Source organism: Talpa occidentalis, unplaced genomic scaffold (assembly GCF_014898055.3).
Source record: "Talpa occidentalis isolate TD23 unplaced genomic scaffold, MPIMG_talOcc4v2.1 talOcc4.2, whole genome shotgun sequence".
Classification (NCBI taxonomy): Eukaryota; Metazoa; Chordata; class Mammalia; order Eulipotyphla; family Talpidae; genus Talpa; species Talpa occidentalis.
In genome coordinates this window covers 143,020,133-143,036,523 of record NW_023602073.1, presented here as the reverse complement: position 1 = coordinate 143,036,523, position 16,391 = coordinate 143,020,133, and the positions used below count along the sequence as shown (strand labels likewise).

The following is a 16,391-nucleotide window of genomic DNA, read 5'->3' as shown; positions in this document are numbered from 1 at the left end:
ACCCCTGCTGCTTATTTCCCATTCAGAATTTAGTTACGGGGCAGAGCCAGCTGCAAGGGGTACTGGGAAATGGAGTTGGTATTCTGGGTTTCCTCTGGGAGTTCCATTATGCTGGAGGAAAGTGATGTGGGGAAAGGAAAAAAAAAAAAAAAAAAACCAGCAGTCTCCAACCTGGCTCTGCTACCCAAACCTGGTATATTAAAATCAACACCCTTATTTTAGGAAAGTCTACTAAAAGCAAGTGGAAGGAAAACTGGCTGGTAAAAGGGGGGGGGGTTGGATTTGAAACAGGAGGTGCAGACTGAGACGGCAAAAGAGCAAAACAGCCTGGATGGATAGGTTGTTCTTTAGGATCTGCCGGTTATGGGGCTGACAGGGAGGCGCAGGGCACAGGAATCATGTCCAGCAGCCCTACTCCCTGTCACCAGTTGCAAAGGGTGCGAGGCATCCCTCCCTGTGCTCCTCGGAGCATCAGCACCTCAGCTCTGGGCGGCAATGGATTGGGAGGTGTGGGTGTGGCCGGGGCGGAGTCGCTGGGAAAATTCTGAACCTCACAGGACCCGCCTGGCACGCTCCTGAGCTGGGCTTGGACGTTGCAATGGGGCTGGTCTCTGCTGCCATGCCGGCCCCACGCCTCTCCGGCGCTCTTCACACGCTGGTGCAGAAGCTCAGCAGCAGCCTGGGCTGGTGGTCAGGTGATTTCAAATCCTGTTGATGTCAGGTCCTAATCCTTCTGATAATCATTGTCGGATCCCTTTGGGAAACCACTGGGTGAAAACAAATTTTACTGGAGTCACCTGGATGCATTTTAGGTCTGTGATTATGGGGACTTTTTAGTCAGATTGTTTTGCTGTTCTGTTTGTAGACCGTGTTCAAGTTTTCAGCGAGCTTCTATCAGACTTCTAATTCCAGCTTATGTTACTGAATTACTTTAATGTCACCTATCATTCTCTGCTCACCCCCCGCAACTGCATATGCAGGTTAAATTAATTCAGTGAATCTAAATTATTGATGATAATCTTCTATTACTGTTGTCTGTTCCATTCAGAACAAAGTTTTGTCTTCTTAAGATGTACAATGGAAATTACTTTTCCTAATAGTGAAGCAACGAATGGACTTAGTCTCTGTCTTTGAATGTCAATCAGTCCCCACTGGGCTCTGCCATCTGTCTCCTATTTGAACTGAGAACCCTTGTGCAGGGTAAAGAAAATATCAGGCTTTTCTGCCCTTCCGCCATCAGGATAGATGATGGATCCTTGTCCTGAATGCATGCCTGATGGCGGGCACCTGGAATAGGGTGTGGGCATAGGTAGATGGGATTCAGCTGAGCTAAGACTGTGCTTTTTAAGGGCGGTGTCACGGGGACGCCAGCAGCAGCAGCAGTAGAAGCCGAAGCAGAAGCCGAAAGAGAAGCCGAGAAGCAGCAGAATGAACGCTAGAGAGCTCAGATAGAGTGAAGACTTGCTGGGGACTGGGAGGCCTGCCAGCCTCCCAGCCCCCCAGCACCCCTGCCTGCCATATGCCTGGTGAACCCCAATAAAAGACCTGCAAAAACCCACTGAGGACTCTGGCTCCTCCTTTACCCAGTCTGCATGGGATCAGAGAACCTGCACTGTGGTCCATTCCTGCCTTTACACCCTGAAATAACCATTAACCATGTCATCCAGGTCTGGTACCTGGGAGTTTCTCTGGAAACTATTTCTTGTATAAATAAGTGAAAATCAGGATTATGCTGTTTGATGTTTGAACAGCAGTGTCCAGCTCAAGAAGTACTTCTCCAGCACTTAGCAATGTGACACTTTCTTCTTAGCCCAAACTGGGGGTGTTGGGGCAGTAAGATGACAGCTGCAGGTCAGTCCGCATACCCCATAATTAGCCAAGGGGGACACCTGAGTCATCCGTAGGACAAGCTCTTGCCTTGCACAAGGTAATGAGGGCTTTTTACCTGCCAGTTTCTTAGCTGAGAGCCAGCTCCAAGTAACTTCAAGTCACTAATTACTACCCTTTCTGGTCAACCTAAGGTGCGGTTACTGGTGTGATTGTGTAGGAATCACTGAACCCACGATTTGGGAAAAATAATACGAAAGCAATTAACCCCCCTGAAAACACCTGAGCCCAAGACTATTTAATTGGGGCTACCTGGAGACACCAAAGCAAAATTCCTTCAGCATTAGAAACCCTCCCATGTCCTTACTTCTTAAAAGGGCATCAATTAATTATTCAAATTATTTAGTGTGTAGGCTGTTTATCTTGGCTTCAAGCTTGTCAAAAGGATGCTCTGAACTTTTTAACTTCCAGCTATTGTTCATATTTCCACCCAGGGTGAGCCTGAGGACCCTAGATTCACTTTTGATAAATATCAAGTGAGAGTCATTTTATCGCTTGAACATATACATTAAGGTGGTCACAGCTGAGAAAGTCTCTACTCTTCAAACCCCAGGACCTTGGCTTGAGTGGCTATTAATGCTAAATTGAAGAACCCCAAAGTTCTTACTCATTTTCTTTTCATCTTTTTGCGCATGTGCCTATCTCTACCCTCCAACCAGCTCTCCAGTTCCTTAGCGGGGCGAGGAGCTTCATCTTACTCTTTCCTCTGCCTGGGCCTCCCCAGCACCGAGCATGATTCTTCATGTAAGTACCAAATCCAAATGTTTGCTAAGTAAGAGAGAGAACCATCAGGCTGTAGGACTTATTTTCTTGTAGAGCTTGTGATCTGATTCTGAAAGTGGTTACAAAAATATTTCCACGGGTCACGGTATCAGGGAAATTATTTTAAAGCCCCGAGGGGCCTGCTTTGAAGAACCACCCTCATTTGGAAGCCCAAGACCTGGTACATGTATTGGGAGGGGGTCGGAGGAGGGAGGAGGACATGGAACAGAGATTTCACTGTGTTATAGTCACATAGCATTAGGAAGTTCCAGAATGTTCCAAGGAGATTTTGTCCATCAACTAGGCCAACCTTTCTCATAAAGAAACCAAGGCTCAGACAACTTTCAGTACTTGTTCAAATCATTGTTTGTCAAAAAGGTAGGAGAAACCCCAGGTCTTCCAACTCCCTAAATCACTAGCTAGTAGTTTTTTCTGTTATTAAATCACATTACATCTAGAGACTTCAAAAAACAAAACAATATGTATTTATTTTTTTTCTGTAACTAGAAAATGTCTCTGAAGAAGGAGTAAGAAAAGTCTTACTTATGAGAAAAGGCCATTACATTTAATAATTTATAATAAGGAAAAGGGCTTTTTTCCTCACCCAAATGAATGTTGCAAACATGAAAAAACTTTATTTTATCCAGAGAATTTTTGCTCTTGCTCTCTTCACCTTAGCAGCTAGATATTTCTAATGCTTTGCTTTTGAAAAGGTAGGATTTCATAGAGCTATAGATCTGTGTGTGTGTTTGTGTGTGTGTGTGTGTGTGTGTGTGTGTGAGAGAGAGAGAGAGAGAGAGAGAGAGAGAGATTTAAAATATGAGATGCTTTAAAAAAGGTACCAGATGCAAGGTGAGAATATTGTCTTGCTCAAGCTTCCCCACCAAAGAGAGAGCGAGAGAGAGAACAAAAAAAATTAGGAAAAGTAGATTTTTTTTAAGTAGAAGTGAAAGAAAACAAATCAATGATTTTTTTTTATAAATTTTATTTTTATATTCCCCCATACAATTGCAAACGCCCCATTCTGACCCCAATCCCTCCCCTCCCACCCCCCACCCCCCAAAAAGTGTCTCTGGTTCATAGTTTTTTGTTGATTGTGATTTTCACTTTCTTATATTCATTTTCCTGGTCCCTTATTTAAGTTTTCTAGATTCCTGCTATGAGTGAGACCATCCGGTATTTTTCTTTTTCTTTTTGGCTTATTTCGCTGAGCATGATCCCTTCCAACGCCATCCATGTTGCTGCAAATTGCATGTGTTTATCTTTTTTGAATGCTGAGTAATATTCCATGGTATATATGTACCACATCTTCTTGATCCAGTCATCTATTTTTGGGCATTTGGGCTGTTTCCAAAGCTTAGCTATTGTAAACAGTGCTGCTATAAACATAGGGGTGCAGGTGTTCTTTGGAATTGCAAATCAATGATTTTCAAGATAGTCAATTGATGAGCAGACTTGAAGGAGGACAGTCAAGTGCAACACGTGACCTAGTTTAGATCCCAAAACAAACTGAAAATGAATATAAAACTACACCTTATGTATGTTTGGAATAACTTGAATATAGACTGGCAGACATGACAATGGTGCTGTGGTTCTGTAAGGAAATCTTATTTTTTAGATCGACGCAGTGAAGTACTTAAGGGTGAAATATTAGGGGGACAGAAAATGTTTCATCATGTTTTGTTGTTGTTAAATACTGTAGCAAAGGGGAAAAATAAAACCTATACGAGAAAATGTTAATTGTAAAATTCAAATAATACTTGATTGAGAATTCACCATATTAATCTCTCTACATTTATACATAAAATTGTTCTAGTAAATTTTCATATGAACAGTGTTCAAAAGAGCATTGAGTGAGATAGTCTTCCTGATTTGATCTTAAATATGATTTCAATGTTGGAACAATTTTTGGTAGAAAAATAACAGTAACAGTAAATATATCTTTGACCAGCCAGTTCCTGGACAAAAGTTACACTCTCACCTTCTTATAAGTCAAAAAGATATCAGAACTTTAAAAAAAGTCTATGAAAAAAAATCAGTATTTTCTTTAAAGAGGAAGTATGAGTGAAGAATGCCACTGCATGAATAAATTAGGAAGTCAGGCTGCAAAGTCACTCTCGGGAATGTTTCAAGAAAGGTTACAAAGCAAGTGAAATTCGTTCCTTGAGTTCTAGGAATTTGGTGGCCATTTCTTTTTCTTGTAATTGATGTTCCTGTACTCATTGGTGCTTATTTTTTATGTGAATATTCCCCCAACACTGTCTAAGTCTCTCAACTGGCATTATCATGCTGACAGCTAGTTCTAGGATGTGCCTGCAATATAACTCTTTCCATTTAAATTGTGTCTCTTGAGATGAGAGACACTAGAAGAGAGGTCTGAGTTGGGAGAGGCCAGTACCCCCTCACAGGTCTCATTGATTGCAAAAGAAAAAAAGAATGACCTTACAGTGGAGAAACCTGGAAGACAAGAATTTGACCAAATGATTGGAGTGAAACCCACTGGCAACAAAACACAATCAAGGGGACAAGAACAATTCACCATGACGTCTGTGGTATTCTTGCCAAGACACGTGACCTGAACAGAATTGTAAGGAAACACTAGACAAATCCACACGGAGCACCACGGGTCCTGAAAGTCAAGGAGGAACTGAGAAAAGGCTCCTGAGGAGTGAGCAGTAAAACCATGAGACATAACCTCCTAACTGCACTCACAAGGCGCTCCTGGCTCTCAGGTGACTTCCTGCCCCAGCTAGACGCCCGAGGCTACCCTGGCCCTTCCTGTGGTTATCGTTACCAGGGCAGCCGAGCCCTGGACATGGTACATTGTCCATGTGATTTCCTGGTGTTGATGGCTGAATTGGAGTTACTTAGGAAGATGTCCTTGTCCTTAGGAATTTCACACTGACTATTCAGGGATGATAAGATGTTGCAGCAGCAATTTCCTCTCACATGGCTCGAGAGCAAAAGTCCTTTCTATTATTTTTACAACCTTCCTTTAAAATTTGAATAAATGCCAAATCTCAAATACGGAGGGAAGGGTAATGGTGATGCTTGCAACCTGGTTAATATGCTTAATATCCCCCAAGAGTTTAGCTAAAATGGTTGATTTATTGTTATGGGGGTTTTACCACAATTTTTTAAAAAAGCAGGAAATGGTAAATGAAAAATAGAGGGGAAGTGACTGCTCAGGAAACCCTTCTGGAACTAGCTGGTCCTCTAAGCCCCGGCTGGGTGTTTCAGGGGCGGATTTGACACATGCCGCTTGCCTGTAACCCAGAGGAGAATTAAATCAAGTGCTCTGACACAGTAGGTGTCCCAGGGCTTTGAGGCCTACTTGGAATTCTGTGGGGCCATTTTTTTACTGTGACTATGACTGGGGGAGAGATGAGCTACTGGGGTGTAGGGGGGTGAGGGTCGCCACCACCCCGCAATGTGTGGGCAAACCCAGAGACAAAGAGCCTACCTGGGCCTGCACAGGTCTCCTGTTCCCCAGTATCCAGGAGGTGAAACAAGCTTTATAAGCATCTGAGCACAGCTCCTTTTCACACAGAAATGCAAAGATTTTTTTCAGTGTTCACATTCGCTGAATTGTCCAGGAGTGTCCCTGCCCTGAAAACTGAGAGAAGAGCATGTTTTGTTTCATTTGAAACTTTACCAGGAAGCTACGCACAATTTGGGAGAAATGAGGTCCCCTCGAAAGACCGGCCATGGTATCTGAGTCGCCAATAGCTACACCCCCTTCAACACTGCATTACTGATTTTCATAGGCAACCATGTAGCCGACGCTGAGGCTCCTTTTAACTGCCTTGCCTGAAATCTATGCAGTCAGTAGAGCTAGGAATGCAGTCACCCAATTTAATTTCATCTAAAGGATCCTTTTTAAGTATCCCATACAAGGAGGTTACATATGGATGTAGGTTTTGTCTCTCCAGGATAAGAAATTCGTGGTGAAATTGCATATTGAGATTATTTATTGTGTATTACCTAGTTTTCAGTCTTCCTCCAACACTGGCCACAGAGTCTCTGCCCTGCTGCATGCTTCTGCTGGCCAGTCTCTCTGCCCATCGTGTATGGAGGCCACAGCCTAAGTTCAGTTACTGTAGAATGAATTCAAGAAGGAGACAGGTTTTTTGCAAGTCACTATCCCATGTCAAAAAGCAGGAAATTATCTTCTTTTTTAATTGAAATGACATTGCCTGATAAGGTTATATAAGTTTCAGGCATCTTGAGAGTCAGCCTGTGTACTTATTACATTTAGTTCACCACTAAGCTTCCAGGTATGCCCTTAACTAGGACATTCTCCTCTCTGTCCTGATTTACCCACCCTCCCCATATCCCCCTGGTAACCACTAATTGGTCTTACAGTCCAAAGGTTCATTTTTGTTTTATTTAATTCGAATGTTCCTTTGTAGGAAATTATCTTGACAGTTCAGCTGTGAAGCTATGACACCCTCCCTTTCAACAGTCTGTTTGTTTTGTCATGTATCATTTTGTTTTATTATTTTTTAAAGATTTATTTTATTTATGCATATGAGAACTAGGGTGCAGACCAGAGGTGGGAGGGGTGAGAGGATTCACCAGACAGAGTGGGGAGAAGAATAGGGAGATCTGCTGAAATACACTGCTGAGGGGAGCACTGGGCAAGACAGGAGAGGTCTGCTGTGCCATGTGGGTCACCTCCCTGGCCGGGGATTGAACTCATGCTACAGTGGCTGCGGATAGCTTCATAGTGCTGAGACTTCACCCCTTGCGCCCTGTATCATCAATTTAAAGAAAACCTTCTTTCTCTTCCATTATCTATAAATAATGCTGCCCTATTACTTATCCTAGTGCTTGCTCATCCCTTTTATTTTTTGCACTTTTCCTATTGCAGGCCTTCTGATCTTCTTGCAAATGCAAACCTTTATTATAAGCAGGCACAAATGACTGATTGGTTTCATCTAGCGGAGGGCTGCATGGGCACTGCACATTGCTTTTTCACAAATTATTTTCCTTTTTCCTCCTTAGTTTTATAATTAGGACATTGCATTTGTTATTAAATTATGTGTGTATGTAATTGTGTGTGTGTGTGTGTGTGTGTGTGTGAATTTCATTTCCAGAGAGGAAAAGCACTGAAAAATATTTGTTGTGAGAAGTAGGTGTTGGGTCATCCACAGTGGCACCCACACCCTCTGAGGCACACCGAAAATGGGATCCAGGGTGATACACACACACTAAAAACCTGGGGACCTGTCCAGGGGACAACCACAACATTTGGTCCCCAAATACCTCAAAGGCCATCTTGAAGTTCAGATGAGCCGGGGGGGCCCAGGGGGCGCAAACCTGGCCAGCAAGGAAGTTTTCAGAGAGGCAGATTTGAGCTCAATGTAGGGAGCCTTGTGTTCAGCCCAAGCTGCCCCAAGTGAACTCATGTTCCTGTCTCCCTCCCCAGCTGCCACTGAAAATATGCAAATATGTCAGACGCCCCTTTAAAAATTTGAACTGGCAACACCATTAGAATGTGGAAAAAAACATGGGCCTCCCTGGTGGTGCAGCGGTTGAGCGCTAGGTTGCGAAGCTGCCCGCAGCCTCTGCAGCGCTGGTTCGATCCCCAGCTGCTCCCCGGCCACCAGAGGAGGGTCCCACATGGCGGGCAGACCTCTCCTGCCGCCCGCTGCTCCCTCAGCAGTGTACTTCGGTCCTTCTGCCTGCTCTGGCTCTGGCTCTGGTGAATTCTCTCACCCTCCCGCGCTTCTGACTGTACCCAGTGCTTGGAAAAAAAACATGGGCCAGAATGTTGGGGAATTTCCACTCACTTCAGAGTGCATGAGGTTGGGTTGAGAATTGCATGCTTGAATCATACCTGCTTGTCCTCCAAACCAGCAGAGTAATGGCTGGAAAGAAGGCAGGGAGGCTCTGACTCACCTCCATCAGAAGTTCCTATTAATAGCTGGAGAACACTTCTCTGTGACTTGTCACTCATGTGTAAAAGTAATAAAGATGGCTCAGGTTGACACACCTCCCCTTATACTGTCCCAAAAACATCATTCAAAGAATAAGAAGGTCACATAATAAGTATTGAAGCCAACACATAATTTTGAATACAGCTTCAAAGCTAAGCCCCCAAAAATCGTGAAAAAGATCTATATGAGAAAATACTTAAGCCATGTTATAACACAACACAAAACCCTGGGAGAGGGTGTGGGGAAAGGAAACCTGTACATAAGGGCCAATGCAGTTCTTAACTTTAATAACTTAGAGAAGTTGATTTTAACTGTATGGCTCTTAAAAATTAAACTAACCTCAAACAGACTTCAATAGGATGTCTATTTCCAAATCAGTTTAGGAAAGGAAAGCAAATGTATAATACAGCATGGGTCCCAGAGGACCAGAGATGCAAACAAAGAAAACAAGAAGGAGGTATAATGTACAGAAGCATCTCTGAAGAGGACAGACATAGGACCAAGTGTTATTATCAGTAGTTAACGATACATTAAAGTGCTTTATATAGAATGCTACATGAACAAGTAAGTGAATGCAGTTGTGGCAAATATTATGTATAGACACTTCAGAAGAAAAGTGGGAAAATGTTTCAATTAGTTGCATTAGAGTATGTGTGAATTTCATCTGTTTTTTTTGTCCTTTGCTGGTGTTTGCAGTTTATGACAATGAACAGGTATTGTGAGGCTCATTGCTGCCAGCTACAGAAAGTTTGGGTGGCAGGTGTGTGACACTGAAGTGGCAGAGATTCTGTTGCTGCAGGGGTAGCCATCAACTGATTGTTCGAGGCCCACCCACACAATGGAGAGTAATCTGCTTTATTCAAAATATAGTACTTTAAATGTTCATCTCATCTGAAAATATCTTCACAGCAACATCTAGACTAGTGTTTGACCAAACATCAAGGCACTGCATGCTAGCCAGGTGGACTTCAACATCGTAGCACCCAACTGCTTGAGCCCAGGGCACATGCTGAAGTCCTGACAACCCAGGTGGCAGGGATGGGGGGAACATTCGGTCCCATGGTAAGCAGTGGTGCTTTGTACCCCATCAATGCTACTCACAGTGGTTTCCCCAGAAGCAGGAAGGGACACTAGGTGCTGCACAGCCTTAAAAGGGGGCAGTTGGCAGGTTTATACTTATCAATAACAAAAAAATATGTGTGTTTCCTTATCAAGGGACTGCATGCTCAGCAGCACACCCAGGGGAACTGGAGAGAACATGAGTCAGGTCAGCATGGTTCTGTGACCAGCAGCTCCTGCACCCCCAATGTGCTTAGCTTCCTGCCTCTTCTACGTCAGGGACCTGCATCCAGTCCACTCAATCACCCGAGCAAGATGGCTGAGCTTCAACCTGGACCTTCCTTGAGTCTCACCCCCCACACCCAATCAGTGACCAAGACCGATCATCTCAACTGTCCATCCTCTTTGGATGGATGACCCAGATTTTCATCCTTTCTCACCTAGATTATGGCCTGAATCTCCAGTTGATCTGGTCTCCACATTTCCTTCTCAACCATCTGTCACCATCCTTAACATGCCCCAGAGCTGAATTTCAAAACAAACAAACACTACACCCCTGCTGTTGTGAGTCTGGCCCATGTGCCTGCCTTCATGTGGGTTCCCAGAGCGTGGAGCCAGGGAGCACCTGCCCCAAACTGCCAGGTGTAGGGGAAACTTGACACCGTGTTCTGGTGCATTGTGACAGACAGAGATGCCAGGATGCCCTGTATCCACCACAAATGGGGACTGGACTGTGACACCAATAAAAAAGTTGGGAAGTAGGCAATAATTTTTTTTTTTTAATTTTTATACATACAAAACTGGGGTACAGGCCAGAGGTGCAGGGGGTAAGAGGATGCACCAGAGACAAAGTTGGGAGCAGAACAGGCAGCTCCACTGAAATATACTGCTGAGGGAGCAGCAGGGAGTCAGGAGAGGTCTGCTGCGCCATGTGGGTCACCTCCCTGGCCGGGGATCGAACTCGTGCTACAGAGGCTGCAGAGAGCTTAATAGTGCTGTGCTTAACCCTTTGTGCCACCAGGGAGGCCCAGAAGTAGGCAATTTTAAATGAATCTGCTTTTCCCACCTAAGGAAGTAACATAAAACTTAGATTCACTCCATTTTGCTCAAAGCATTTTTTTGGATAAACACTCAATTTACAGTCCCTGCTGTATAGTCTATTGTCTAAATCAATGTTTATGTTACCAATCTCTTCAAGTGTTCATTTTTCATGTATTCATTTACAAAAATAGTCCATCATTCAGCAAAACTGTATTGAGTGTCTCCCCTGCCAGGCTCCAGGCCAGGCTCTGACTATACCCAGATGTGTAAAAAAAAGTCCACATCTTATAGTTTAACACAAACATCAGTTTTTCCTGGCCAAAGGCCTGGAGTTGGGCATGGGTATGAGAGCCTGCCACAGGGGCACACCCGTGCCACAGGGAGTGTGTGAGCTGAAAGCTGTTCTTTGGCCATTTTATTGGAACTCCAAACACCAAAACAGGCAGAAAAAGTATGTTTATCTCTTTTTATCAGACTATTAAGAAAGATGAACAGCCAAAATAGTGTTGGCCTAAAGTTGTGCTTCTCTACAACTCCTCATCATTCTACCAAGGAAACTCAAAGGCATCTCTTTCCCTTGGCTGCTTCTTTCTGCTCTGCTTGGTAAATCCATCATCTCGGCTTTTTCCAGTCTCTTGATTTCCATTCCCCTATTTCTGCGATGCCACAGGTTACTGAGATGTTCTCTTCAACAGATGTAACAGTTACTCACACTCTCCAAAATATTTGATAGTTGTGGAAAGAAGTGCATGTGTGGAACATAATTCCTTGGGTATAATTTGGGTTATACAATTTTTAGTGGAAAAAATAAAGAAAATATCCTAAAGCTTCTCTCAAAATACATGCTGATGTCCATCTGTACCCTCTCTCTACTGGTGAATCTTAAAATCAAGTGAAAATTGGCAGCTGGTAACAACCAAACTAACCCTCTGTTTGTTTAGAGGTAGTAAGGAAGTGAATTGTTTAAATCAGTTAACAAACATTTATTTTCTTTCTGAAGCTTAAGCCAGATTGTCATGGCAATAGAACGTTTGGATGATCTGAAAACTGGGACAGCTGCATTTTTGGACACAATTTCCTCACATGGTAATCTAAACAAAATATCCCTTCTGGCTTCTTCACTGGCAAAGTCCAGTGCAGCGCAGGCAAAAATGCTATTCGTGATCACAACATTGAGTCCAGTTGTAGGAGATTAAATAGCTTCCCTGATGGAACCAGATCTAGTAGTTAATCAATCCCCTAGGGATCTGGTTCCATGGGTTGTTTTGACTACCTTCCACTGCACCCTCGCGCACTCTCCTACTCACCAGCCCTCACTCAGCGAGATGCATCCTTACTATTCTGCCTTCTTGGCCTCATCCTGTGCTTCACCACTCTAAAAGAAGGCTCTTCCTTTCCTTACCATCAAAATAATTCCTCTCCATCCGTAAAGACTGGAGCAGTTGTCAGCTCCTCCTGGAAACCCCCTGTACCATGCAAGCTCACAGTATTCCTTCTCCACCAAAGGACAAGGACTCTCCTTAAGCAGTCCAGGGGGTAGGAGACCCTTTACTACCTCATCATCTTTAAATCTTGGCTATTACAATATCATTCTAACTGATGTTGCAGTCATGAATCACTTTCTTCTAAAAAGCATTCTTGGATTCACCAGAATTATTGTTGTAAAATAAATTTGATCTTGTTTAAATCTTCACTTGTAAATTCTAGAATGACAAAAGATCTAAAACTCAGGTATCAGAAACAAGGCATTCAGACCTCACTTCCACCTTATCACCTTTCCATAAACACATAGAAACATTGAAAAATATATAACTAAAATTGTACATAGCTGAGTTCAAAAGCTCCAGGTGTTAGTAAGTCTGAAACGAGGTTTCAGATGTGGGGCGAGCAGGCAGGAATTAGAGGTGGATGTACACCAAAAATACTAGGGATGGGATCTGAACAGTCAAGTAAGATTAGGAGGTGTGTTTGGGGCCAATGTGAGGCCAGGAGCCACAGCTGAGATGCTTAAATAAGACCCTAGTTGAGCTTTCCTTTCATTAAAAGAAGCCTAAAGGGCCTCCCCGGTGGCGCAGCGGTTGAGCGCTGGGTTGCGAAGCTGCCCGCGGCCTCGGAGGCACCGGTTCGATCCCCAGCTGCTCCCCGGCCACTGGAGGAGGGTCCCACATGGCGCGCAGACCTCTCCTGCCGCCCGCTGCTCCCCTCAGCAGTGTGCTTCATCACTCTGCCTGTTCTACTCTCCGCTCTGGCTCTGGTGAATTCTCTCACCCTCCCGCGCTTCTGACTGTACCCAGTGCATGTACAAACAAAAACAAACAAACAAATAAATAAATAAAACATGCCTCTATAAAAAATAAATAAATAAATAAATAAAATAAAAGAAGCCTAAAAACTCTCCTTGCTTTCCCAAGAAAGCAACAATAAAATGCATCATGCCTAGAGTCCTGGGAGGTAAAACATCTGCCGTGAGATACTAAAGTTTCAAAGCTAGGCCATGCAAGAGTATGGAGTTGAAAATTACAATAACTTCATCGGGAGGGAGGAATTTCCAAGATAAACTTGTATGAAAATTATTCTCCGGTTGGTGAAATCTTTAGTTACTGAAAAGAAAAAAAAAAACTAAACTAAAGAAACAAGCTCACCAAACAAAAATCATAAACCACAGGCAGAAACAACTCACCACAGATGCAATAAACAGAAACATTAACAAGAACCTGTAACAATAATACTAGAATTGGAAAGCAAAGATAACACAACAATGCTTAAAATTTTATTTTAAAAGATAGAAATCATCATCATCATCATCATCATCTAGAAAGATATGAAATCATCAAATTAAGACAGTGTGACCGGACAAGATCTGAATGGCTCTTCTAATGTTAAAGACAGTTTTTGAGATACAAAATTCAATCAGTCAGTTAATGGTCAAAGGAGAGAAAAACTTGGATCTTCCATAAATTTCTCAGAACTCCCAACATGGAGCAATAAAGAGATAGGAAGAGGGGGGAAGGGCAAAGAGACTCAGAAGATAAGCCATCCCCCAAGTCCATCAGTCAGCTTTCCCGCCTTTTGTGCTGGTTACTAAATCACCTCTCTACTTCACGTTCACCTTCTTTGCCAGCTCCATGAAAATGGATCTGGGCCCGTTGAATACTTTTCCTTTGCTAGACAGCTTGATGTTAAATGGCGTCAAAAGACGGCATGGGGAAATTTTGCAGAAGGGGAGCATTTTTCTTTTGGGGGGTGGTGCTGGCAGTTGGCATGGCATGCCCAGCCTGGAGCTCCTGGGCGGGAGCTGGCTCAGCACCAGGCTTCTGCATCTTCTCCAGAGCTTACACGGCCTGCTGCATCCCGAGGCCAGAAAGCTGCTAGATTATTAAATTATACATTTGGGTTTAGTCTCTTAAATACAGTGATTTTATACTCAAGCTGAAAGTTTATTCTGCTGCTCGTCTAACTGATTTTAAGTCTGCAAAAGTGACTTGCAAATATAAAATTCTTTGATTTCAATTAAAAATTTATAATAAAAAGGGAGCTTCCACATAGCATTAAAATGTTGGAAACTCTACCTCTTTAAGTAAATACTCTGTCTCTGTGCCATACCACGTAGGAAAGAAGTATGCTTTGACACCCCTCATTCCCCTGACCCACTTGGGATTTCCTACCAGCATCTGCACCACATGAAGCTCAGTGTCAGTCCTAACTGCAATCCCTCCAGAGTCTATCCCTTGGATATGTCACATCTTTTCCCTGTTCCATTATTTCTTAATCTTTAATTTCAATTTCAAGCCTAACTTCCCTCTAGAGCCCTGGTCACCTTTCCAAATAGCTCCTGAGTGTTTCCATCCAGGTTTTCATTCTTAAGACACTGTCAGTTATACACGTGAAACCAAACTAAGGTATATCAATTATACCTTAATAAAATTATTTTAATTAAAGAGTCAGGTTTGACACAGCTGCCTGGGGGGTGCTAAAGCCTGGAGGTGACTCCTCCTGGGGGTGGGGAGGAGGGGAAATAGGACAGATGAGGCTGCCTAGCCAAGGAGGAAATCTGATTATATGGTGGCTGAGGGATAAGACAAAAGCAGCCAAGCAATTATCTGACCTCGGGGTAGGAGGGGCTCGAGGAAGACCTAAGAGATGTCATGAGTCTGTCTGGTCCATATAGCCTCTGACATTCAAAAATGATACAGGGGTCCTCCCTGGTGGCACAAGGGGTTAAGGACAGCACTGTGAAGCTATCCGCAGCCTCTGCAGCATGAGTTCGATCCCCGGCCAGGGAGCTACCCACATGGTGCACCAGACCTCTCTGTCTCGCCTGCTGCTCCCCTCAGCAGTGCATTTCAGTGGATCTGCCTGTTCTGTTCCCCACTCCATCTCTGGTGAATCCTCTCGCCCTTTGCACCTCTGGCCTATACCCAGTTCCTGGTACAGGTTTGTCATCACTGCTCCCCTACCCACTTGTTACCCTCACTTTTAGGTTGCTGGGCCATAGCCACTAAAATTTCTCTTTTCAAATACCATGTTGGTCCCAGTGATGCAGGAACTCAGCTGCAGAGGAAGGAAGTCTGACTTGGGGCTCCTCCCTATACCTCATTTCTATTAATGGTTTCATGCTTCTCTAGAAGAGTTAATGTGTAACCTGCCAAAAATAGTACTGGCACCCAGTGTGTGCCAAGAAAACGCCCGTCATGACCACTAACTAGCACAGGAGGCAGCGCTGCCTCAATTCCCTCTGCACAGCCAGAACGTGCTCAGAGCCCCATGCGCTGCCTTCACCATGTCTCCTATGCTCACTGCCTGAAACATCTACGATGAAACAACACGTACAACATTTGAGGATTTCAGTCCATACACTGTGGGAGGGAGACAGTGTAGGAACAAGAGGACTGACTGTGGGTTGATGGTTTCCAGAGCTGGATGAGGGGTACATGGAGGTTTATTTTATAATCCTATTCCCTTTTTAAAAAATATATATATATATTATATTTATTTATGCATACAAGAACTGGGGTGTAGGCCAGAGGTACAAGGGGTGAGAAGATTCACCAGAGACAGAGTGGGGAACAGAAAAGGCAGATGTACTGAAATACACTGCTGAGGGGAGTAGCGGGTAAGACAGAGGTCTGCTGTGCCATGTGGGTCAGTTCCCTGGGGCTAGAACTCAGACTTCAGTGGCTGGTGATAGCTTGATAGCGCTGAGACTTTAACCCCTGCGCCACCAGGAAGGCCCCAGTCCTATTCCCTTTTGAATGTCTGAAATCCTCCATAGTAAAAATAATGCAATTAAATTCATTCACCTGGAAATTCAGTTCCTGAGGAGAATGAATTTCTCCATAATGAAAATAACAACAAAATATCATTCACATGGATTCTTTCCTTCTTGTCCCACTTTATAGACATTGAGAGCAAGAAGGTAGTTGGCCGGTGGCTGTGCCAAGGAGCCTGTCCTTGGTAGCACCCGCCTTGCAGGCTCAGCTCCTGACTTGTCATCACTCAATCATGGCTGAGCGCCAGCCGGGCCGATTCACACGACCCCAGCTCAAGGGAGGGATAGTTACTTCCAGATTTGATTTCTTCTCAAATGGAACTGTACCTGCTGAAGGCCCAGGTCACTTGAGTCCTTTTGCCAGCAACTTCTCTCTCTCTAAGCAAGATAGGCAGAGTTCCTCTGAAGCTTGGAAGCAAAGTGTGTGGGTG

General features: G+C 43.9%; 1 protein-coding gene across 1 annotated transcript in view; it reads left to right on the top strand.

Moving 5' to 3' along the window:
- Window positions 1-2,613: 2,613 nt before the first annotated feature.
- Window positions 2,614-16,391, top strand: part of SNX9 (sorting nexin 9) — a 110,327-nt gene continuing 96,549 nt past the window's right edge. The window contains exon 1 of the mRNA XM_037520604.2: window positions 2,614-2,631. Within this exon, the coding sequence (XP_037376501.1) occupies window positions 2,620-2,631 (12 nt within the window). The 5' untranslated portion in view covers window positions 2,614-2,619. The remainder of the gene's footprint in view (window positions 2,632-16,391) is intronic.